The following is a 23,838-nucleotide window of genomic DNA, read 5'->3' on the forward strand; positions in this document are numbered from 1 at the left end:
TACCTGAACTCCCTTCTTGCACTGTAGAAGGATGGGACAAGGCTTGCTGGGTGATCCTGCTGTCCTAGGATGTGTTTGACCAACATGCAGGGCACTGAGATCCCACAAGACTGTTACTTCACAGGGAGAGTGAATTTGGGCTGAATCTAGGCTAAAGATTTTCAGCTCCTCTGAATCCTCTGTACCTGCAGGAGGTTGAAGTCCATCTTTGTTTATCCTCCTGCCAGTCCCACTGTGATTTCAAGGGCATGTGTCTCACGGCTAGAGGTGGCCTATATACTCCAATGCCAGGAGAGACTGTCTCTCCTCAGCCTGTTTACACATTTGATTTTTGATTTGCAGAAGATGCTATGGACCACGTCCCCACGTCTTGTTAAAGACTCCAATGCTTGGTTCTTGGTTTCTGCTCTTGGTTTTATAGGACAGTTTTCTCAGCAGTGTAAATCTGAGTGGGGAGGTTTTATGCTGGATGACAGAGAGGAGTCTGGGTTTAGGATATTTATAACGTAGCTTATACAAAGCTCTTTGACAAAGTGAATGGATTTGGAGGAGTTATTTCTATTTTTTTCTTTTTCTGAGGAAGAAGCATTGACGTTTACCTTGGAACACAGCCTGAATATGTCATCATCTAAAGGCAGGCTGTCCTGACCACAACAACTTGTGTTGTTTGTAGCACATTTTGTGGGATGTGCATTGCCACTGTGAGATTCTACCTAGGGCTGTGATCATGTCAGATCTCACAAAGTGGCACAGAGCCAGCTCATATGAGACCTTCAAAAGAAAGCTTGGTTCTTTGAGATACTTACTTTTTTAGTACTGGAATGTCCTGGATGAGGATGTTGCCTGGCTTCTATTTGAGGGAACAACTGAATTTACAGTTTGTGATGTCCATCACAGATCTACTGTCATGGGCATGTTATTTTTGGTGTCTTGCCTTCATCCATCCTGCCTCACTCAGGTCACTGTGCTTTCCTGGTGAGATGCAGGATTCTTCTCCACTGTCTCTTTGGCAGTGCTGTCAAGAAACCCAAGGCTGTTGAACAACTGCCACGCTCCATCCCAAATATGGATGGGGTAAAAGTGCCTATGCCCAGAGGTGCTCTTTGAGATCTCCAAAGCCACCACAATGGTGTAAAACAGTGATGTGCTCCAAGTAACTAACTCTAACTCTTCTCTTTTGTCCTTCTTCCCTCCCTCTTGTGCCCTCCCTGTACAGTGGCAGGCCATCTCTCTGACAGTCATTGAGAAGGTTCAGATAGCAGCGGCCATCCTGGGTTCCCTCTTCCTCATCGCCAGTATCTCGTGGCTCATCTGGTCGACCTTCAGTCCTTCAGCCAAGTGGCAGCGCCAGGACCTGCTCTTCCAGATCTGCTATGGAATGTACGGCTTCATGGACATTGTCTGTATAGGTGGGTGACCGTATCTCACACCGCGGCCACGGCTCACTCACCTCTGGACAGGAGTGGGACATGGCCTGGAGAGCCAGCCCATACAGTCTGGCTTGCATTGAGTCCCACAGCTTTTCCTCCTCTTTGCTTTTTTGGCCCATTTTTCGCTGTTCTCTCAGCTCATCTGGGCAGCCCCAGAGTGTTTCCTTGGCTGGGGTGGCAGAGGGACCTGCAGAAATGCCAGAGAGAAACAGATGTGTCTTCAGAGCAAGAAGTGGGTGGGGAGGTCTGGAGGAGTGTAAGGCTTTAGAGAAACTCCTTTCCTCCTGGAATAGCTTATTTAGGGACTGCCCCACACCAGGCATGGCAGGATCTCTCCACACACAGCTCCTTGGCTCTCCAGCCCAGTCTCTCTGCCAGGCAGGAGTGGCTTCCCCTTCTTTGGCCCACCTTGGAGCTGCAAGTCCAAACGAGGTCACAGGCCAGCCTGGGGTCCTTGTCAAGTTTCTGGTATAGAGCAGCTCTTTGAGGATGCAGCTGCCTTGCTCACACTGCACAAGCCTGGAGAGCACAGCAGCTGCTGTCAGCCTGACCCCAGTAGTCTCCGTGGGAACAGTACAGGTCTGCAGGATGGAGGGACATAGCTGCCAATACCTGCAGCAGCTCCTGAAACACTCTGGTGAGCACCAGCCACCTCTAAATGTGCCCCTGAGCAGTGTCCACCCAAGCATAGGCCACAAGATAACTTGTCAGTTCAAGTGACCCTGACAGGAAGCAAAAAGGGAACCAAAGATCTCTTCATGTCTGGGTCCTAGCACCACTGTTAAGAAGTTAGAAGAAGCCCTCCCAAACTCAGTGGGAAAAGGCAGTCTTCTTCACTTGGTGGACATGTGTATGTGAGGATAGAGCCATTCCAGAGGGAAGAACAGCCCCCATTCCAGCCCTCAGGAGAAGCAGGACAGAGCAGCAACTGATGGAATTTGGGTGCAGAAGTAAAACAGACGCAGTGGCAGGGACAGAATTCTGGACTGCACACCCTGGTGTCCAGGTTCAAGTGGCTCTTGGCCTCAGCAGCCTTTCAGCACAGGACTTGGGCCTGCCAAGACTAATTCCTCCCACTGTTGCCATCACTGTGCTAGCATGAGATGTGAGCTTAGCCTGTAGAGATCATCCTGCTCCTTCATGTGATGCTGGTTGAGCTACCACATTTCCCCAGGAACAAAGTGTGTTAAAGAGAGATGGGCAGCACCCATATGTTGGCACAATAGGCACAACAGGCTATGCTCTCTTGCTGGAGGAATTGAAAGTGGAAAAAAAATTTTCCCGATGCATGTGTGGTGTGCACATGTGTTGCCTTGTTGGCAGGGGACAGAAGTGGAGAGTTCTGAGCTGGGCAGACATCAGTAACATGATTAACTGGCTTTGATAAAGCTTCAAGAGCTGAGGGGAACTGATTAGCTCATCTGTTAATAGGAGACAAATCTTCCCACATAGCAGAGAACAAACCATACCAACCTTGAACTGAAGGGGAACTGGGCAGACAGATCAGATGTTAGGTTCTTTTGTTTGTTTGTTTGTTTTTTGTTAATTCTTTCTAAGGATTTGGCCTCTATTTCTCTTTTCCACCTTCTCTGAGGGAAAAATAAGTTTATTTGCATCTCCACTGATGTCACCATAAAGCATAATGCCCTAAGCTGGGAGCTTACATCCCAGGAACATTTCAGAGTTGTGACTTGGGGCATCCGCTTGTCTCATGTTCCTCCCTGCACAGCTGGCAGTACCAGGGTGCCAGGCATGCTGGCTTTCCCACAAACTCAAAAGGCAGTGGGAAGCATTACAGATGCAGTGAGTTAACATGTCTGTACGTGGGTTCTCTTGCCCAGAGCTGCTCCACTTGGGCTGTGTGCAGCACGTCTGCTCGTGCTGCCAGGCAGCCCACCCATGCTCCTGCAGGAGAGGGGATGTTCTGGAGCACGTGAGCTCTGTCTCCATTCCTGTAGAAAGCTCATGTGTGATGCTGCCAGCCCTCTGCCCCTGCCACCCTGCAGTGTAAAACTTGATTGTATAGTGCATTTTTGCTCTTTGAGATCCCAGCTGTGGATGCTGCTGCTGCCAGCTCAGCAGTGGAGAGGATATAAGCTCTGAGCAGTACTAGCTGAGAGCGTGTGTTCACTCTCCTCCCCTCCTCCTCTTCTGCCCAGCTCAAACTCAGTGATACGAGATCTTCAGCAGGAGCTGTGACTCCCTGGCTGTTGATGTGGTCATCTCTCTTTTCTGAGTGACTTCTGAGCCCTGCAGATTTCAGGACATGCACTAGCACTGGCCAAAAGGCTGCTCTGTCCCACTGAAGGGCAAGGCCAGGTCAGGCCAGGGGAAAGGACTGATCACAGGGAATTCTTTCCTATGAACACAAGCTCAGAGTGTTGGGGTTGTTCTGCCTGGAGAAGAGAAGGGTCTGGGGATACAGCTTTCCAGTACATCAAGGAGCCCACAAGAGAGCTGGAGAAGGACTTAGGGCAAGGGCATGTAGTGATGGAACACGGGTCATGGCTTCAATTTGAAAGAGAGTAGGGTTAGATATTAGCAAGAAATACTTTACTGTGAGGGTGGTGATGCACTGGAGCAGGTTGCCCAGAGAAGTTGTGGGTGCCCAATCCCTGGAAGTGTTCAAGGCCACACTGGATGGGGCTCTGAGCAATCTGGAGTAGGAGGAGGTGTCCCTGCCCAAGGCAGCTTGGAACAAGATGGTCTTTAAGATCCCTTCCAACCCAACCCATTCTGTGAACACTGGAACTGAGGTGAATTCCTCATTCACTATAACTTTGTGATGGATGCAGCAATGTCTCCCTAGAAGGCTTGCAGTGAGTTCCTCACTGTGGAACAGCTTTTCTCCCTCTCTTTATCCTTCTTCCAAACCTTACTGCCTCATGCAGGGTCTCTGACAAATAGTCAAAGGCAGCTCTGGAGATGGAAAGTTCTGCTCCTGACTGCCAGCATGGCCCCAAGCCTCTTGTTAATCATCCCTGGGTTTTAGTTCAATTTCTACAAGTTTAGGATAAAACCTCTCATGGATAATTATAGTGGCAATGGATCTTGAAATACTGGAGTGTTGTCTGTGCAGTTCAGTGTCTCCTCCCCTGCAGTAGAGCCCTTTTCCTCTTTTGTTACCTAGCCTGTGGGTGGGTAGGAAAGATTTAGGAACTAAGAAATGCTCAGTCATGGGGAAAGGGCAGGACATTAGGTTCACTCAGTTCTACCACAGTTGTTTTTTCCAGCTAATGTAAGATGCTGTCTGTACATTTATTTGTAACGGGCTGGGCAGCCTTAGCTAGCAGAATGTGATACCATAGGTCCTACAGTAGTTGCATGAATTCCAGTTGTTTCTTCCTCCAGCTTGACCCCCAAGTTTTTCTTTTGCTATCAGAAGAGCAGAGGTTTGAAAGACAAGGTACTTACTGAAGAGCAGGTGTGCTGAAATAGGGCTCCTCTGTAGTTCCTGCTAGTTTGCACTTCAGTTACACTTTGGTGTCTCATATCCATTGGGTAGCCAGTGATCCTTGTCCTGGGGGCAGGTTTATACACCCTGTCACTGGCGATGCTCAGCAGGACACTTCCGCTGGCACTGTGGAGTCTCAAAGCTGGAGAAGTCACCAACTCTGCAGAGGTGTGAATAAAATCAGACAGGCAGTCAGCAACTGCCCAGCTGTTTTGTGTGATCTCCTCTCTACCTGGTCAGTAAGGGATCTAGGTAGCAATTTGCCCAGATAGAGATATCTGTGGCAATTTGCATGGGTAATCCCATGGCAGCCCTGATCTTTTCCAGTGTGGAGTCAAAGGTGAGGGCATGAGTGCTTCCTTGCACATACAGCTCCCTCAGCACAGATCATTTGGTTGCTGTTATCTTCATTTGTTCTGAAATGGTCAGATTATCTCCAAGCTGAACTCTCAAAATATGTCTGTTTACTCAGAGACCATTGATCCATGGAACAAAATCCAGGGGTCTGGATTTGACCCTCAGTCACTAAACCTTCAGTAATATACTCGTTTTCTTTGGACTTTTCTAGATCTAGCATGCCTCACAAAAACAGTTGGGAGGGACAGGAACCATTATCTACCTCTTCACCCATGATGAAAACAAAAACCACAACCAAAGTAAAACCAGTCTGCTTCTCATGATCAGTGGGACAGGTGGTATGGCCCCAAGCCCCAGAATCTCTGTCCTTCTGGGCAAGATGTGCAAGATGGCCTTTCAACACTGTTCTCCCCCTTGCTCTCAGACATCGAACAGGAGGGCAAGAAGCATTGGAAAAGATTGCTTGGGATTTGTGGGAACCTCCCGTACTGGATTTTATTTAAGAACCTGTTAGAAAACATATGTCAAGAACAGGTTGCAGAGAGATGATCCCAGTTTGTGAAGGAGGAACAAATTAAATGCTTCTTGATATCCAGCCAGCCTCGATGTCTTTGATTCTGATCTCTTTTTCATCTGTGCTATCTCTGGTCATGTCTGTAGGACAGATATGAGAGTTGGATTAAACTAGAAATTGGTGATGGTGCCAGCATAGGTACAGCTCTGCTATGAAGTCATCTACAACACAGACATCTGAGATCAGGAACCTGGAAGGGAATGAGAAGTGAGATGGGGACTGTTCATTTGATTAACTGCTCTCTCCGTGGTCCATGAGAGGTAAATCCAAGAGGTAAATCTCTCGCATAGCGAGATTAGCAAAAATGCAGTTATCAAAGTGCATAGATAGATGGAATGAGCCTTCACAGGCCTCAGCTACTGAGCAGAGAGACTAGCAGCTTAGAGCTGGCCTCTAAATCCTGAGAGATGCCTGCCTGTTAATTAAATGACAGTCCTTGGAGAGGAAAGGAGGGGTTTGCCTCTCTCTCCATCAAGGTGCAATTAGGGGAAGTCGACATTTGTAGAATAAGGTGTCATTTGGGGTCAGGAGGACAGGAAAGCATCTCCTGTTAAACAAGGAGGAACTCTGCCAGCTAATGAGAGCATGTCACAGAGTAGGCTCAGGCATCCCCAGATGGGCTCTGAGGGAGAAGCATGTCCCAGGAGGGCCATTAGCAGGCTGTGTGCACAGGGCTGTGGTGATTTGGTCTGTGTGTGCTGGCCTGCTTGGGATCACACAGGGCATCCCTGAGGTTGGCGTGCTGTGGGGGTTATCCCCAGCACTGCAAAAGTAATCTGATCTGCCTCTCCATGGATCACGGACTGATGGGCACTTCTGCTTTGTCTGTGCCCAAGTCCCTGCTCCCAGGCTCACCCTGCCTTGGTGCTGACAGCAGTGCATTACTTCAAGCACTAAATCCTCATGTTCTTTGAAGTTTTTCCCACTCTTTCCCTGGCTGGCCCCTGATGGTATTTGCCTTCAAAATGGCACTGCACCTCAGCAGCACAAGATGGGCAGAGCAGGAGCATTCATCCAGCCAACGAGTCTTGTTGGCACACCATGGCAATCCATTACAGATCAGGAAATGTCTGCCTGCTGTTTTTAATCCCAGCTGCCAGAAAGAATAATCAAAAGCATCCAGTATGTCTGACAGCATCTCAGCACAACTATAGGTAATAACATAAGAAATCAATAGCCAATTAAAACCGATCCACAGCATTTGATCTTTCATAGTGCAGTGGGAACAGTAATTAATGGAGCTTCCTTGAAACAGTGACAATTCAAGCTTCCTGCCAAGACTAATGGGGTTTTTTTTCTAAATGAGCTTTGCTTTCCAGAAGAAATGCTGGGCTGAGGTAGCCTCGGGGTGTTATCTAGCCAGGTCACTTGGGCCTTCAGCTTTCAAAGGATTTAGGAGTCAAAGTCACAAGGAAATAAAAAGAAACTGAGAAATGAAGTGTCTTCAGGGTCTTGGTCTTCATCTGTATCAGTCCCATTCTCAAAAGGAAAGCAGATGTTTTTATTCAGGTCTACACAGTCCCCCAAGGTACAAAGCTGGAAGAATTGCTACCGCAGTAGGGAATCAGTTTTGAGGAAGCACCAAACCCACACGTTGGCATGATGACACCCTAAAGGCAGAGCACAAGGCAGAGAAGTTCAGTGAATGTCTTTGGAGGAGAGACCTGACAGCAGCCCACACAGCAAATGTGTGTGGCTTTGGCATACCTGGAAGAGATCTGTGAGAATATACAGAAGTCTTCTGTGCCTTTCAGCTTGATGCACTGCTTGCCATGCACTTCATGCACTTCTTACCCAATCTGCGTGTAAACTGGAGCTATCAGGAGCTAATGGGAGTGGCCAGATCCAGGTCCTACCTTCAGAGCAGGCAGCTGGGATAAAGCTAGGCAGCAAAGTCATCTTTTCTTCAGCATGAACTCCAGTTTGGACACATTCAGCCACAGTGTGCGTGCTTTAAAAACCACTGAGCAAATAATTGATCTATATCAGCTGTACAGAGGCTGTGTAGACAGGAACAGTCCCCACAGGGCATGTTATGGGGCTCTCGATCCAGCTGGGCAGGGTCCCTCCTGGGGAGCAATCATTGTGGGCCCTGTAGCTGGGCCAGCACCAGGAGAAGCAATGCTGCAAAGCTGATCTGGCCACTGGTTCCTTGGCTGTTATCCAGGAACAGTGGATGCTCGGCAAAATTGAGACAAGCCACCCTTCTGCCCCTGAAAGAAGGGACCTATTTTTATCCACTGTTGCATTGATTGTTCCATAAGAGAGCACAGGGGCAGCTGGCACGTGTGCATTGTGTGCTCCCAGCAATGGGCAGGGCTGCAGGGGCTCCGTGTGCCCACAGGACTCCAGCACAGCTCCAGCCAGGAGACACAGCTTTGGACCTGGCTCTGAACCCTCTCCCTCTTTGTAGGGAAGGAACTTGGCTTCCAGCTCAACCTGAGCAGCACCTAGGCTTTCACATGTGTTCGTTCAGCTCCACACTCCTTCCCCACATCCATCTCCAGCAGGGTCCCACTGTTGCAGCAGGGCTCCAGAGATGTATTTATTGTGAATAACCATATGGTGCTCTCTGCTCCAGTGGATCAGTGTGCTTGGCATTTAATGAGGGCAACATAATTAACTTTTTTTGAGGGAAAAAAGAAATTCTTTCGCCTTGTGAATTGCATCTTGTGCTTTCAAGTGTGATACCTTACAATCAGAATGGTGCCTTACTGACACTAAACTCCTTGACAAAATCACGTGCCTGGTGTCCCCGGGTTAAGTTTCCGTACGTGGGCAGAGGCAGGAGCACTCACCTGCCTGTCACAGCCTCTACACTGTGGCAGGAAATTCCCTTGTAGGCAGCTGGTAGGATCTCCCATGCCAGCTGCACAAATTGTGCTGTCTAGTAAGGGATGAAAAAAGTCCTCAGTTCTGTGCCAGGCTGTGTTTTTCCAACTGCCTTCTGTCCCATCACTCCTCCTACTACAGCCTGCATCCCCACAGACACGTTACTCCTGGAGGTGGAAGCTGTGGTCCATGGCAGGCTGTTGTGGCTGTAGCAAGAGAATTCAACTCCATGGTCAAAGATGAGACCATGGCAGGGTCACCCCCCTTGTATAGTGGATGAGGAGTGTCCCCAGCTCAGTGGGGAGCCAGAAGCAGAGGCAAGAAGAGATTAATATGAAGACACATTAATCAAGCTCTGGGATCACCTTGTAGAGACTGATTGATGGCTACCTACCAGCAGAGCCATCTTTCAACCCAGATACAACAGGCTGTAATGAAGAATATTGCAAACAAGCCTATGGGCCAAGTTGCTAAATTAATTCTTCCTGAAAGTTACTCCCTGAAGCAGTGCTTTTGTTCCTGCACCAAGACCCACGAATGACAGCCACAGCCTGAGCCCCTCTGCCCCATGGCAGAGCTGGTTCCACAATATCCATACTATGCCAGGTGGGACAATTCACTCTGCTCAGTCACAGCCACACAAAGAGCCTTTCTGTGTTCTCCAAGGCTCTCTAAACCTTTGCTGCAGGTTTAGCCACGCTCAGCTCCATTCACTGCTGTCATACTTGTGAGCTCAGCGTTGGCAGATCCCATAGGTGCAGGTAAACCCTTTCTTGCCCCTCAGCCTCTGTCAGCATTCACTCATCTGGATATTGCAGCCACAAAGGCCTTCAGCTCTGGTGGAAGACCCTTGTATGTGCAGAGAAGCAAGGAAAATGTTTTGCCTTCCTAGAGATCCTAGCTAGTAACAGATCAGAAATAACAGACCCTTGTCCTCTTGGCTTCTACCACCTTTGTTAATTTTGAGCAGGGCTTCTGTGGGAGAGGTGAAGACCTTTGCAGGGGAGAAGGTGGGGTGAGGCCTGTGGGGACATCATCAGGGAGCAGAGAGAGGCTGCAGCACCCAAGGTGAAGGGCTTTGGGAGATCTCACAGAAATCCTGTGTTTGCAATGAAAGATTATTTTTTTTGGTCATGGCTGTGAAGGACAAAGCAGCACAGGACAGGCTGTGCCATGGCATGTCCCAGGAACATGTTTATCCCAACAAAAGGCTGGCCAAATTCCAGCATGAACACCTTCTGCTTCATATCCTTGGGATGCCTTCCTGCATGTTGGAGGGGAAAGATGCCCACATCTCACTCCAGTAAGGCAGTAGAAGCAATCACCATGCACATGCCAACGTGTGACATCACAGGCATCTCAGGTCCCTTAGTTTAGCCCATGTACCCTACATTACCCTGGGGGATGGCAAGGGTGATCTGTACTCAACTTTGTGTCTCTCCTAATTGTTTTGTATTTCTCTAAGTGAAAAAGCACTTAGGTGACTGGAATAGTCTGGAGGAATTGGGCTCAGACAGGACCTGCATCCCCTTAGAAAATGAAAAAATTGTGAAACTATTCTCATTTTTTCTTACAGAATTTCATTTGCTAATAAAAGCAGAGAGGGAGGCATTAGTTCTACTTTCAATAAGCAAATGTCATGTTTTGATCATTCTTGAACAAAGCATTTTGATTTAACATTTAGAGATGACTGCTCATGCTGAGTATTTCAAATTCAGTGTCAGAATTTAGAATACAACATTTTAAAAAAATTCAATTCCAAATGAAACATTTTAACCTGTCTGCAAATACACATGTGTTCTTCCATTCTGGGGAACAATGTGACTTTTTCAGGTCTCCAAGCAAGTGTGAAGGCAGATTCCCAAGCCTTGCACAGCACAGAGGTGTTGTCCAGCTTTCCTTTTAAAGGAGTGTCCCTGGAATGTCTGGGATCAGCATGACTGCCCAGGCAGTGCTTTGGTCAGAGTAGCATTAGCTATGGCATAGGAAGGTTCAGGACCCAGACCTGGAGGAATGGTTTCCATCCTGCAAACAGAATGAAGTGGAAGTCTCGTGCTTTTTCTCTCTTCACCATAAGTATTCAACTCCATGGACTTCTGTAGGGAATGTCTGGAAATCTGAAGGTAGAGAAGACCCATAAAATCACCTAGAGATCAGTGCTCTGTTCAACCTAGCTTGAAATTATTATTTACTCCCTTATTTTAAAGACCTTGCAGTATCTGTCATGCGCACAATGAATGTCTTTCACCTCTTGAACAAAGCCTTTTCAAGATGTGGGGTGTTGCTGTTATATCCATTTTAAATTCAGAGGATAAAAAAGGTTCCAAGAGGATCTACTCAGTCCTAGCTACAAAGCAAGGAAGGGAAACTTTTAAGAGAGCAAGAGGGTATATGAGTACTGCCTCCAAGCCCTCTCCCTCCTGTTCTGGCACAGTTATGGATAGACACACAAGTGGGGAATGGTGCTGAAGAGGCATGATTCAGAAGCAAGGGGGTGTTCTCTTGGTGGAGCTCCCATCTCTATTTATTTAGTTGCTTTTTCCAAGAAGAGTCTCATTTATTGCTGCCTGCATAACTACAGACTTCCCTTTAATCCTCTGCTTTATAATGCCCTGTGAGTTAAATACCACAGGAGTACAAGGGCCCTTTAGGGCACAACATCCATTTTGCTCTAGCTGTCCACAGCCAGCTGAGTTTATGGGAGTACTTCAGCTTATGCTTTTATCTACTGCCTGAGCAAGAATTTCTTTGGGTTTCATTTTACCTATTTTCACTGCTATTCCTTGTTTTGCTTTAGGGTGGTTTTTATCACTGTTTTGAGTCAAGGGGTAAAAAAGTACTGGTCTGGGCAGTGCAGGAGGAGAAAGTTGTGGTGGTTGGTAGCTTGTATGTTTATAGATGGAAGTACTGTGGCATCTCCAAGGCCATGGTGTTGCTGGGTGCAACTCAGGGGTCAGCCCAGCTCCTCTGTCACATCTCTGCCGGACAGCTGGTGTTATTTTCCCATTGCAAACAAACCATGTGGGAGTGCTGAACAAAATGAAATTTCATTTCTATTGGACAGCTCTTCTCAGCTCCTTCATTTTGCCAGTGTTTCCTCATGTTGGGTCTTATCAGCTCAGCCCTACAGGGCCCAGCCCATGTGTTGTGGAGAACATGGCTGAGCAGGGCTGCCCTGGGATGGAGGCAGCACCTCACAGAGAAGATGCATTACTTTGCAGCCATAAAAGCTCCCCAAATGCTCCTGCAACACCCTGTCCCCATCTCCCATGAGCTCCACAAGCCCCATGACAGGCAGTCCTACCTGTCAACTCAATTCATCCTGCTGGATGAAGCCTTCCTCCTCCTGCAGCTACAAATGCCATGTCTGTGGGATGGACAGCTGCCACTTCTAAGAGGAACCTGTGGCATCCTTTGCACACAGGAATCGCTGCTGCGTACTTGTGTCACATGAATTCAGGACATGCTGCAATGTCACAGCCTGGAAATTGTTTCTTGCCATGTAGCTCAGCCTCATCCTGCAAAATCACAGTGCTTCCTGGGGGAGGGACACTGCCAGCTGCCACACCAGGCACTCCCAGCACTAATGGAAGAGCTGCCTCCTGTCCCCAGCCCCCCACCCTGTGCCCCAGGAGCACCCAGCTGGTGGAGCAACAGCTGTGGGGACTCCCTGAGGTGCCAGCACGCTGGATCCATGTCCCACCTGGCAGGGCTCCTGCTGTCTCTGGGGCTGGGTGTTACCAGCTTGGGAGCAGAGAGCTTGGGACACAGCATGATGACCTGCCCAGATGGAATCTGCTGCTCCCCTGGCTCTGCCAGATGGAGTGGAGGAAGCAGGGAAGGAGAAGGGCTCTCACTGTACTTCAAGGATGGTCCTGGCACACAGGGGCTGAGGAAGCTCTGGGGCACAGCTGCCTTTGAACAAGGAGAAATGAAATATAATAAACACAAGGTTTTCTGTTTAGTCAGCACTTGAAGGTTATGGGCCAGCTTGTTTTTGCTGTAGTTACCCAAAATGGAAGAGTTGAAACCTTCATAAAAGACTTCCTCAAGGCTGGGAACAGCTTCTCTGTGCACACTGGTGGGAGCTCTTCCCTGGCTGTGGAGGTACCAATCTCAGAAGGGCTCAATTTCAGTTTTGCTGGAGTCATGGCCCTGTGGCCCAGGAGATCCAGGCATGGTATGCCAGTGCTGGGAAAGCTGTGTGACAGTGAAACCTCACTACAGTGAATGCACTTTGCAGAAGAAGAGTGTTTTGTCTTCCCCAGGTCCATGGGATCCATGATGGCCATGCCATCCAGTGATAACAGCACTCAAGCGAGTCCAGCCATGCAGACATTCCAGTCCTGCTGAGCCAAAACACAGTTTAGACTCATACATAATCAGTTCTTTAAACATTAAAAAAAATGTGCATTGAGAATGATTGATAAGAAAGTGCCTGATTATAATCAGCTAATTATTTTTCCATATGTTAAGCATTCACTTGAGCTCTAATCATTATGAATACATTTTCAATTTGTACTTTATCTCATTCAATGCTGGCAATTGCTAAGTTTGCACACCCTCCTAGTACAGTTCCAGCATTATTCAGAGCAGACCTCTGCTAAAAGTCTTGTGGTCTAGAGAAATCCTGATCACTAGTCCAGTGTCTTGCAGCTTCCAGAAATTTCTGAAAGACGGCACCACGTGTTCCAGGCTAACCAGTAGGAACTAATCCTGTATGCAGGGTAGACTGTTCAGCTCTGGGGCCAAAAATTATATTTTGGAGAGTGGACATGATAGTTATGAAGGAATCTATACTTCCTATTCGATTTCCCCAGAAAGCAAAGACTCCCTGAAAATTTGAATGTATCAGTAGTTTGTATGGGAAGCAACTGTTTAATGAAAGCATTCCAGAGCTGAAGAAAAGTAAGATGTGAGGATAATGGACTCCAGAAAAGCAGCAGCAGCAGCCCCAGGGGAGCAGAGCAGCGAGTGTCTCTTGGGAAGAGAATCTGAAGGATAAAAGAGCTGTGAACAGCTCACAGCTGCCAAAAGGGATGATACTAAAGGCACAGCAGCAAACAGTGCCTGTGCAGGGGGAAGCTCAGAAGCGTGGGAAGAGAGCACAGAGGCTGCATCAAGAACCCTTTGAGGACCCAAAATCAGAAGCTGCAGTCACACAAAAGGCAGAAAGAATAACCTTCAACTAATGAAAAGTCTCTAGAAATCACATAGGCATGGGGAGCTGTCAGAATTGAGCCCCAAGACGACCATCCAGAGATTCAAAAGGCAAAAAGAACCGGGTCCATAAGCATAAGTGAATAAGAGCAAGGCAAGTCTAAGAGCTCAAATCATATTTGATAACAAAGGGCCAAATAGTTAAATGTTGCCTTTGTTTCAGTCCTCAAAACTTAACTAAAATAATTTTAATGAGGAGAAAGGAGCCTAGGGCAGAAATCAGAAAAGAAGAGCCTCAAAAATATTCAAATGAGTTAGCTCTGTCCTTGTCAGCATGTCCTAATGAAGGTCAGAGGCAGCTGCAGGAGCAGTGGCTGACCCATGAGCATTTCATCATCAGGAACTTGAGGAGGATGCAGGAGGTGCCAGGCAGCTGGGGAAATGCAAGCAGAGTACCTAACTTTAAACATAATCTCTATCAGATAATGAAGGTAGGCACTGAGGAAATGAAGGGCAAATCAGCTTGACTGATTCATAGAAAGATACTGAATCTTTTTTAGCCAACCAATTGGTGAGCACAGGAGTATAACCAGATGTAATTTGGAAGGGTAATTGCAAAGTGGCTAAGGAGGAAGCTGTTAGTTTAATATGCTGTGGCTTGGGCAATGCTCTTGGTGCTTTGCCTTTGGACTCTCCTCCCAAAGAAGCATGTTCTAGATTAAATAGCTGTAATGCAGGTGTACAGCCAATGGAGAAACTGCTTTCTCAGTAGTTTTCAGTGGTGTGCTATAAACTGGAAATACATTTCAAGTAGAGAGTCTTTTGGACTCTGCTCTCTTCAATATTTTTATTAATGACTTAGATAATTAAATAGGATCTGCTGTTATACACAGATGACACCAAGCTTGGAAAGGCTGCAAGCACTTTGGAGGATCAGATCAGCATTTGAAATTTGAAATTATCTTCGCAAATTGGAGGAATCAACAAGATGTAATTGAATAAAGAAGTGCAAAGCATTACCCTTAGGAATGACAAATCAGAATCCCAAACACAAGCTGGACCAGTCACACAGCTGAAGACAGTGACAGACCAGTTTATTTCATCAGGGAATCAAAAGGCAGGTGGGATGTTACAGTGCTGGTTCTGCACCTCTCTGCTCGGGGACTGCACCCTGCTGGGGAGTTCACCTGCAGAACAAGGGGGATGAAATGAAAAGGTTCTGGAGATGAGGTTGCAGGATTGAGGAGAAGAAGGACATTACCTCATTCCCAGCCTGGTCAGCTCTGGGGTTCACAACTCTCCTCCAAATCAGCCCAAGTGCAGAGTCACATTGACGCCATGACATTGTTTTCAAATACAAAACTACCTCTCCCTGCTCCTTGGTTCACCCTCTTCCCCACTTCCTGAAGAGCACAGCTCTGCAGCCTTGAGTATCAGCCGCAGGAGCACCTAAGTATGCCAGGCTGTTCAGAGAACTTGTCATATTCAGCTGGAACTGGCCTGGACACAATGGTGGGGGATGCCAGATACCATGTACCCCTTTCCAAGCCTGTATTTCCAGGAACAGATCCTTTTGGCTCTCTTTTCCTGACCGATCATCTGCTACTTTCGTGTTCTTAGGTCAAGATAAAAGGCAACTAAGGATGGAGCAAATAAGATTAAGGCAAAAAGATTAGTGAGGGCTGAGCTGGTGGAGCTTTGGAAACAAAAGTGCAGAAATCTGAGATTGTCACAAAAGATTAAAGAATTCACAGAAAGGGAGGGAAGGGTTTGTGTATGCAATGATGTCAATAGAGAGAAAGCCTGGCAAATAAAGTGTTATCTCCCAGAAAGCTTGGTTTACCTTGGCCTGAGTCACAACTGCTGTGGAGGCAAACATTAAGCTTTGATCACAGCTGCCATAATCTTCCCCTGACACCCAATAATGAAAGCAGCAGAAACAGGCTAAGCATGGCAGCTGTCTGGCTGAGATGAAATTGCATTTGAAAAGGAAAACAAAAAGGCAAGGTCCTGCTGAAGGTGGAAACAAGAGGTGACAGGACAGGGCCTTTTTAAGAAGGCAACTGGCTGGAATGGACTGTGATTTTTTTCTTGTGTAGATAATATCAGTGTCAGTGCAGGGGTGATTGGCCACCCACTGTCAGCAGAAGCCCTGTTTGTGTGGTTTTCCTTATTGGCAAACAGGTGAAACAGTTCCTGCCTTAAAAATTTACCTGTTTCTTTCAAGAAAATGCATGGCAAGTGTTGGAATAAGAGGAAAGTTAATTAGAGGCTGAAAATTCTGGGGAAAACATCATTAGTGGCAGAGACTGACCATGCTCAGGAATTCACTGAATGTAATTTCTGGGAAACTGCTGCTCCAAAGTTACTTTAAATTGGAGGCTCACAACCCCCTGGGTTAATCTCACAGAATGGTGGTACAGCACCTGTGATGGCACTACTCCCTATCCAGAGACACAAACACAATTTCCTTGTTACTCTGCCACTGTTCTCCCAGCAGCCCTTCTGGTCCAGCCAGGTCTCTACATGAGAAAATGGGAATGAGAGGCAGCACATCATGAGTGCCCACATTCCATGGGAGTTCCACTTCACCAGCACTACAAACTAGGGATTTCATGGAGCAATGAGGCAGTGATCTGGACTAAAAAGCATACAGCTCACAGAAATGTTCCTTCTGAAGAGGATGGTTTTCAGAGAGGATCCACTGAGAACAGATTTTGTGAAGCAGAAGAGGCCGAGATAAAATGGGGAGGAGTAGAAAAGGACCAGGACACTCCCAGAATCCATCTGAAACTCTGATATAGACATTTCTGTGTTGAGGACTGCACAAAGAGAGAAGTGTAAACCAGCCTGCAATCTTACACACACACACAGAGGATTTGGCTTATGGAATAACTGCTTCTAAACGGACACCTCAAGTTGAATACAGTCCTTCCTAAAGAACTTCCCACTGAATTCTGGCCTTTAAATTGAACATTTCACCTCTGTCAACAAGAATGATTCTTGAGGGGAGGGCTGTTCTTGTTAAGGGATGCACAGAGCTGAATGTAAGAATTCCAATCCTGATTTATCTGAGGCAGACAAGATTTGTTTCAATGAGAGCATTAAGCGTCCTGCAGCTTGATATTAACTGATAGACCCTTGCTTACTCTTGGCACTTCCTCTTGTGAATGAATCATTGTTACTTCCGCTTCCATGCCCACCCCTCCACTTGGTTCCTTCTTAATTTTACAGCTTCCCGAGCTTGACACTGGGAAATCGATAAGTAATTTAGAGCCCAGTAAATACAGATGAAAAGAGGTTATTTTGTACTTTTATAAATATTTGGAAACCAAAACTATCTAAGAAAACAGCTGCTCAATTGACTCAGCAACCCATCCATCAGCATCACACAGTTAATTGCATAAGATCATAAACATTTATAATTAGAAGGCAAACAAACAAGAATTTTATAAACAGCCCTCTTGAATCAGGCTGCGCATTAAATATTTGTGATAAGGTAATTAAGAATAGATTTACAATCGTGGCTCGGTGTTTAATACTTTGTAGAATGGATTTGATTCTATGGAGAATGTTCTACAGCCAAAGAGAAAACATTTGATTTTGGCTCTTTTATCCCAGGCTTAAAGTGGTCTCTGAGAAACACTGATCAGAGTGGAATTTCATTCATTACTGATCAGACAGCTCATTTAAATGTATGTCTAATGTCCCTTGTCATGGGCTGATCCACTTCAGGCATGCTTCAAAGCTCTGTCTCCTTGGCTGGATCTGCAGGCTTTCCCTAAGTCCTGCTTTTTATGGTTGGTGCTTTGATCAGACCACGTCAGAATTCTCAGCCATCTTTCAAAGCAGGAAGGGAAATCCACATTTGCTATTATGACATCACTGGGTTTGGTTATAAAAAGCCAGCAGCACTGCAGGATGTGCAATCTCAGTGGCCTGTGGGAACCAGAGGCTAGAGCTCTCTCATACTGTGGTGCCTACACCATTCCCTGTCCCCAAATAGTCAGATCTGCATACAAGCTATCCAGTGGAGTTAATTCTACAGCCAGTGAGCAGGCTCAGCGCCCCATTTCAATGAATGTGAGTCCCCTGAAGCTAGTCTAGGATCAAGTCAGCTGGGCTCCTAGTTATGCTCAGAACCAGGGAGGCTGGAAACTCAATCTGTACTGAAGCAGTGATTTAAACTCTTTAACATCAAATGCTGATCCTAAGAAACCAAATGGCTGCATCCTGTCAGTGCGTAATGGGGAGATCAGCCCTAAGGGTAAGATGACCTTCAGATGTTTTGGGGTCTGATGTGGCACAGGTCGTTTCCAGTAATTATATGTCATCAGAAGCTAGAAGTGTCTGGAAAAGGTAGGTGGTGGGTAAAGCTGTAGCATCTGATTAATCAGGAATAACTGTAAACCACTTTATTCTGAGGTGACCATCATCTCTCTACATGTTGTTGGTCAATTCAGCTCCTTTGTTTAGGCATGGGTTTGATTCTTGTGAGTCTTATTCTTATATTTTTATGCTTGCAACAGGAAGGCAAGAGAGCTACTCTTCTTAGAAAGGTTTTTGATAATCGTGATCCTGACCCAGAGTGGTGAAGCCTTCATCATTAGGGACAATGAAGCCATCCATGTGCTAACTCACCCAGTCCTGCCTGCTGGTCTGGCTTCAGTTACATGAGACACAAAGGCACTTTCCTAAGAGACAGATGGCTGCAAAGCAGGGACACTCAGACTTCCCTCATTCCACATAAATCCCATTGTCTAGCAAAGCTTGTGAGGTATATTACAGTGTGCCAGCTAAGCCATTCTACAGGAGATGTTGCAGCTTCCTCCAGCCTCGGTGGAGAAGACCCCTGTGGCAGCCACTGCTAGACCTACTGCTTCCACAGGGTCTAGCCAGAGTCTGCAACTTCAATAATAATAGCAGAGCTTAATACTCAAGTACTGTCATCATCCAAGCAGCTAAAATTATTTCATTCCTTAGTCCTCATGCAAGGGTGGGGAGGATGATGGAGACAGCTGAGAAATGAGATAACTGCTGGGCTGCTGAGGGGCCTGAGCTGCTCCTTCTCTTAGGAACACAGAGACCATTAGCAATGCCACGTCCTACAGCCCAGAGCCATCCCCAGACATCAGCCCTGTGCCTGCAGGTGGGCAGCAGGACACAGGCACTGTCTGCATGCTCTGCACACACTGGGAGCTCCTCTGCCCTTTCTGTCAAGCATGCTGAGCTCCCCTTTGAGGGGAGGCAACGATGCTCAATGAGGTACCTGGTCTGCAGGTGAGCAAAACTTTGCCTTGGATAACAAACCACTTATGGGTACAGACAGAACCTCTTTTGCTGCTCAGTTGCTGCCTCTGGCCTCCACATCTGTGTCTGCTCTGCTGCTGTGTGTGGGGAGAGACACGGGCTGTGCACACACACGGCGCTGGTGCAGCAGCCGTCAGTGACACGTCAGCTGCAGCTACACCCCCTCCAAACACACGCCTGAGCCCAGTGAATCATGCCTATGCAGCATGCAAAATTAGCCCAGTGAGAGATAAACCTTGGGCATTTGTTGGTAAACAGATACTCTTTTGCTGTAAGAGCATAACTCACTGTGCTCCATTTACGATCCGTTTGTCGATGGCTGCGATAAAACCGTAATCCCTTTAATTCAGGGGAAAAAGGGATCCAGCAGAGGATGAGCACCAGTACTCTGCCTGTTGGTAATTAAAATACAGGATTTATCATTGAGAAAGCTCTGGCTGGAGAGCTAACCTTAGCCAGCTAACTGGGGGGAAATGCTGGGGAAGGTTTATGGTTCTTTCTAAAGTTTTGTTTGTGTTTTATGTCTATTTCTTTCCCCCTTCCCTCCAGGTCTAATAATACACGAAGGGCCCTCGGTTTACCGGATTTTTAAACGGTGGCAGGCGGTCAATCAGCAGTGGAAAGTGCTGAACTATGACAAAACAAAGGACATGGAGGAGCAAAAAACAGGGACCAGGACAAATCAGCGCCCCTCCTCCCAAACCACCCACTCGTCCTCCACTGGTGGTACAGCCACTAACTCCGCTCCAGCCGACAGCGGGGCACGGGCTGCCGGCCATGCCACAGGCACCCTCTCTGACCACCACTGTGCTTATACCATCCTGCATATACTCAGCCACCTGAGGCCTCACGAACAGAGGAGTCAGTCTAGTAGTAACAGAGAGCTCGTCATGAGGGTCACGACGGTCTGAGCAGAGGAATTCAGGAGGCCTTAACACGAAGCGGAGGAGACAAAGAACTCATAAAGCAGAGGAGCATGGTGTGCCTTTTTCTTTCTCTTTCCTTTTCTTTTTTCTTTTTTTCTTCTCTTCTTTTCTTTTTTCAGTAACTGCACAAGATATAAGAGGCGGCACCTGGCCAGCTAAGGAAAAAAGCAGGTGGAGGGAGAGCTGCACACTCATGCTAAAGAGGTTAATGTTTTCCAGCCTGTTTAAAAAAAAAAAAAAAAAAAAAAAAAAAGAAAAAAATAACAACACGAATCACAAAAAAACCAACAAAACAAGTGCAATACAGACTACAAACTGAGTAGGCAGAGTTCTGGGGAAGCAGAGGAACAGACGGTTGAGCATGTCTTACAAATCCTATTACCTGGAATAGGTAACGCTCTGTGCACAGCCCCCGTACACACACGCACGCGCACACAGACACACACGTAGTGTGAGATTTATAAAAACATGGAAGGGAACGAAATATTTGGAGTGGTTTTATTTTCCAGACTCCAATTAACCAGGGCTATGAGTTGTTTTGTTTCATGAGTCGCTGGAGCCTTGTTTGATTTACCGTGGGGTACCTGAAGTGAAATGGCTGGGGATTTTTCAGTATTGATTAGCAGAAGACAGATGGAATCATCTCACTAAGAAAATCTTAACAAAATCCAGGCATACCCAAATTTCACCAAGAAGCCTGTTTTTTTCATAATGTTCCTGACAAGGGGTTTGTGAGGGTAGAACTGGGAGGGGGGAGGGTGCTCCATAACCTTTATTTGACGTATAGGCATTTTTGGCAAATTTTGTACAAACGTTCCGCAGGTGTTTCAAGCACAAGTACTGGTGTGATTCATGCCTTCATAACCCCAAATCCAGCATCCAGACCTTGCCACCCACACACATCATTTTCCATGCAGACATTCCAGGTTAATTTCCTTTCATTTTACTCTAATCACAAGAAGCTGACCCATCTTTGGTGGGTTTCTGCTCCCTTGCTGATTCAGACACTCATGCATTGGAGGTGTACTTTTTTTTTTGTGTCTGTATCTCTGCTGCTCAATTTGCAACAGTCTCACTCAGTCTTGTAGGCTGATCCTTTCACATCCAGTCTGTTAGTTTATTACAGAGTCTATTCCATTCAATCATTCAAAAGAGAGTTAGTCTGAAGAGGGAGCACAGTTGCTGACTGACTGTGTAGCACTTCTAAGTCTCCTTCTCTGGGATATATCTTCGAAGGTATCGGTTGCTCTTCAGGAACATTCTCTTTCAATGCACAATGGCTGAATCATTTGTGGATATTAAAGGGACACTGTCAAGTACTTTTTAAATAGTTTTTAGGGTTTGGGCTTTTTTAACTCTCCATTGTTTGTAATATTCTCTTACAAGCTTGAAAATAAAATTTCTTTCCCTACCGATTTTGTCCTTTTCCATTTGGGCATGTATGGTTCTCTCCACTCACCCCATTCCTTTCACCATCCCTATCCTTCTCCTCCCCACCTTTCTTCTGTGACAGGAGGAAATCCATATTTCTGATTTCCTGCTGCCTGTCTTCATTCTATGGAGGGTATGTCCCAACTCTATGGGGTTGAGTTATTTTGCAGCTGCCACAGAGGAAGCATAAGAGCAGGAACCCTAGAAATACAGAGATTAGCTGGGATTTTGAGGAGCAAAAGCTCAGCTATCACAAAACAATGACCCCGTAGTCTTCAAGCCTGAACCCAGCTCCTTCCAAAATCAAGATAAAGTCTTCAGCCAAACTGCATCCACTTAGCAGCAGTGCCAAGCAATGTTGCACAATGGCTGAATGCAGCTGCCCTCCATCATCATACCAGCACCTCTCATACCTTCTGTGGAGACAGGGCAGATGGGGGCTACCAGCTCCTCTGGCAGCCAGGCTGACACAGGTCAGGTGTTTCTGGACTGGAGAAGGTGTCGCACTTCAGCCTCTGTGTATGGCAGCCATCCTGCAGCATTGAGGATGGAGGTGAGCAGCTCAAGGCAAGGTCGTATTTTTCACCTTGATTACTTGACAGTGTCCCTTTGAATATCAGAATGCAACAGAACAGGTACTTACTTCTCTGGCAGAGAATGTGGGAGGTGGAACACCATCCGAGAAAGCCAGCTTACTGAGGACCAGTGTGAAACAGCATGGTTTCTGAGGCCACTGTACCTTTGTCTGACCAGATTTACTATCTACCAAAGAGTGCTTTTGGCAGAGGGGAGAAGAGAGATGGTGGTGGGCAGAGGGAGAGGGAAGGGGCAGCTCCAGTCATCTCTGGAAGTAGCTATCCCCCAGAAGGCAGGTGTTGCAATGAATGATCTCTGGAAGAACTGCTTCAGTAGAGAGAAACCTGGCCAAAGCAAGCAAACACAGCAGCCTCTCACTCCTATGCCTGTTCTGGAAGCTGTCCACATTCCAAGAGATGAGTAATTATAGTGTATTTGGGAAGGGGGAAGCATACACAGATGAAGGGACAGCTGTCACCCATGATGTCGTTTCCCTCCCCGCCCTCCACTCATTTAATATGGAGAAGTCAAATTCCTTTTAATTTGGCTAACAGATAAAAAGTTACGAGGTCAGAAGCACAACTTGCTGTGAAAGAGTGGTGTACTCTGAGCACATAGGACTCTGCATACTCTCACTCCAGCTCTGCCACTGACTCTGTAGCCTTGGGCTGTTTGGCTCAGTCCCCCCTCCACGCCAAGGGGGAATAACAATACGTACCTACCTCACAGGGGTGTTGTGAGAATCCATGTTGGTAAAGCCTGTTGAAGTGCTGAGTCTACCGCCGGTAGTGACGAGGTGGGGGTGAGCAGCGCTGCCCTTTTGCTGGTTACAGTGTGAATCACAGCGGGAGCCCATCGGCCTTCTCCTCCTCGGAGACCCTCCTCGAGCGGAAGCAGAGGCTGTCGCCCGAGTGCCCTCTCCTCCATTGCATGACATTTTAAGCGGCTGTGAGGTGCAGGATAGTGACAGACATGAAGTCCTACTTGACCAGGGATTTGCTACAACGTTTTCTATATCTGTGGGGTTTGTTGGTTTGTTTTTTCCATATATTGTGCTTAGAAATAAACTTTCCACTTAGGGCTGGCGGTTTGGGGTCTATTCTGTTGCATGGCAATGTATACAAGTCTTATTGTCTGTCTTACTGTGCAAATGATCCCGCAGCCCAGTTTCAGAGATGGGCATGGTCTGAGCCTTTTCACAGTGGCATAAGACTCAAAAGCCTGTCTAGACTGTTTAATATTTAAACAACACTATGAACTTGTCAATTGTATGTGTTCTGTGCAATACGAAGCATGTCATTAGCTGGCTTGATGGGCAGAGGGGCTAAAGGAAGGTCAAAACTTGTTCAAAGAGCTTCATACATGTGCCAGCATGGGAGCCAAAGGGCTGCCACCAGCAAAGCAAACTCGGGGGAAGCCATTGGAAACTATTTTCAGAACAGTTTACTCCAGAACAAGGTACTTCTGAGTTTACGAACTTCTAGGCTGCCAGCCTGAGAGAACAAGTGCAAATTTAGTGTGGGGGTTGGGGTTTTGAATTCCCTTTTTCTTTCCTCCTCCAAGTTTTGATGGCAGAAATACTGAGGATCTCTTCCTTCCATAGCACAGTTCTCTCATCTCCCACAATCTCCTTGTGCCGTCCCCTTTGTGCTACTATGCAGGACTTTCAAAGGTGCAAATGGAGACAGTACGCTCCTGAGACATGAAAAATAAGTTGTGTATTGGGTGATTCTAGCAGATAGATGAGATGGGGCAGAGCTATGCTACAGAGGCATCTCTTCTTCCCCA

The 23,838-nt window shown here is 46.9% G+C and overlaps 1 protein-coding gene across 1 annotated transcript in view; it reads left to right on the forward strand.

The window, feature by feature from the left end:
• Positions 1-22,209, forward strand: part of MARCHF4 (membrane associated ring-CH-type finger 4) — a 96,102-nt gene extending 73,893 nt beyond the window's left edge. The window contains 2 exon segments of the mRNA XM_030952825.1: positions 1,217-1,409; positions 19,667-22,209. Coding sequence (XP_030808685.1) covers positions 1,217-1,409; positions 19,667-20,028 — 555 coding nt within the window. The 3' untranslated portion in view covers positions 20,029-22,209.
• Positions 22,210-23,838: the final 1,629 nt, after the last annotated feature.

Source organism: Camarhynchus parvulus, chromosome 7 (assembly GCF_901933205.1).
Source record: "Camarhynchus parvulus chromosome 7, STF_HiC, whole genome shotgun sequence".
Lineage (NCBI taxonomy): Eukaryota > Metazoa > Chordata > Aves > Passeriformes > Thraupidae > Camarhynchus > Camarhynchus parvulus.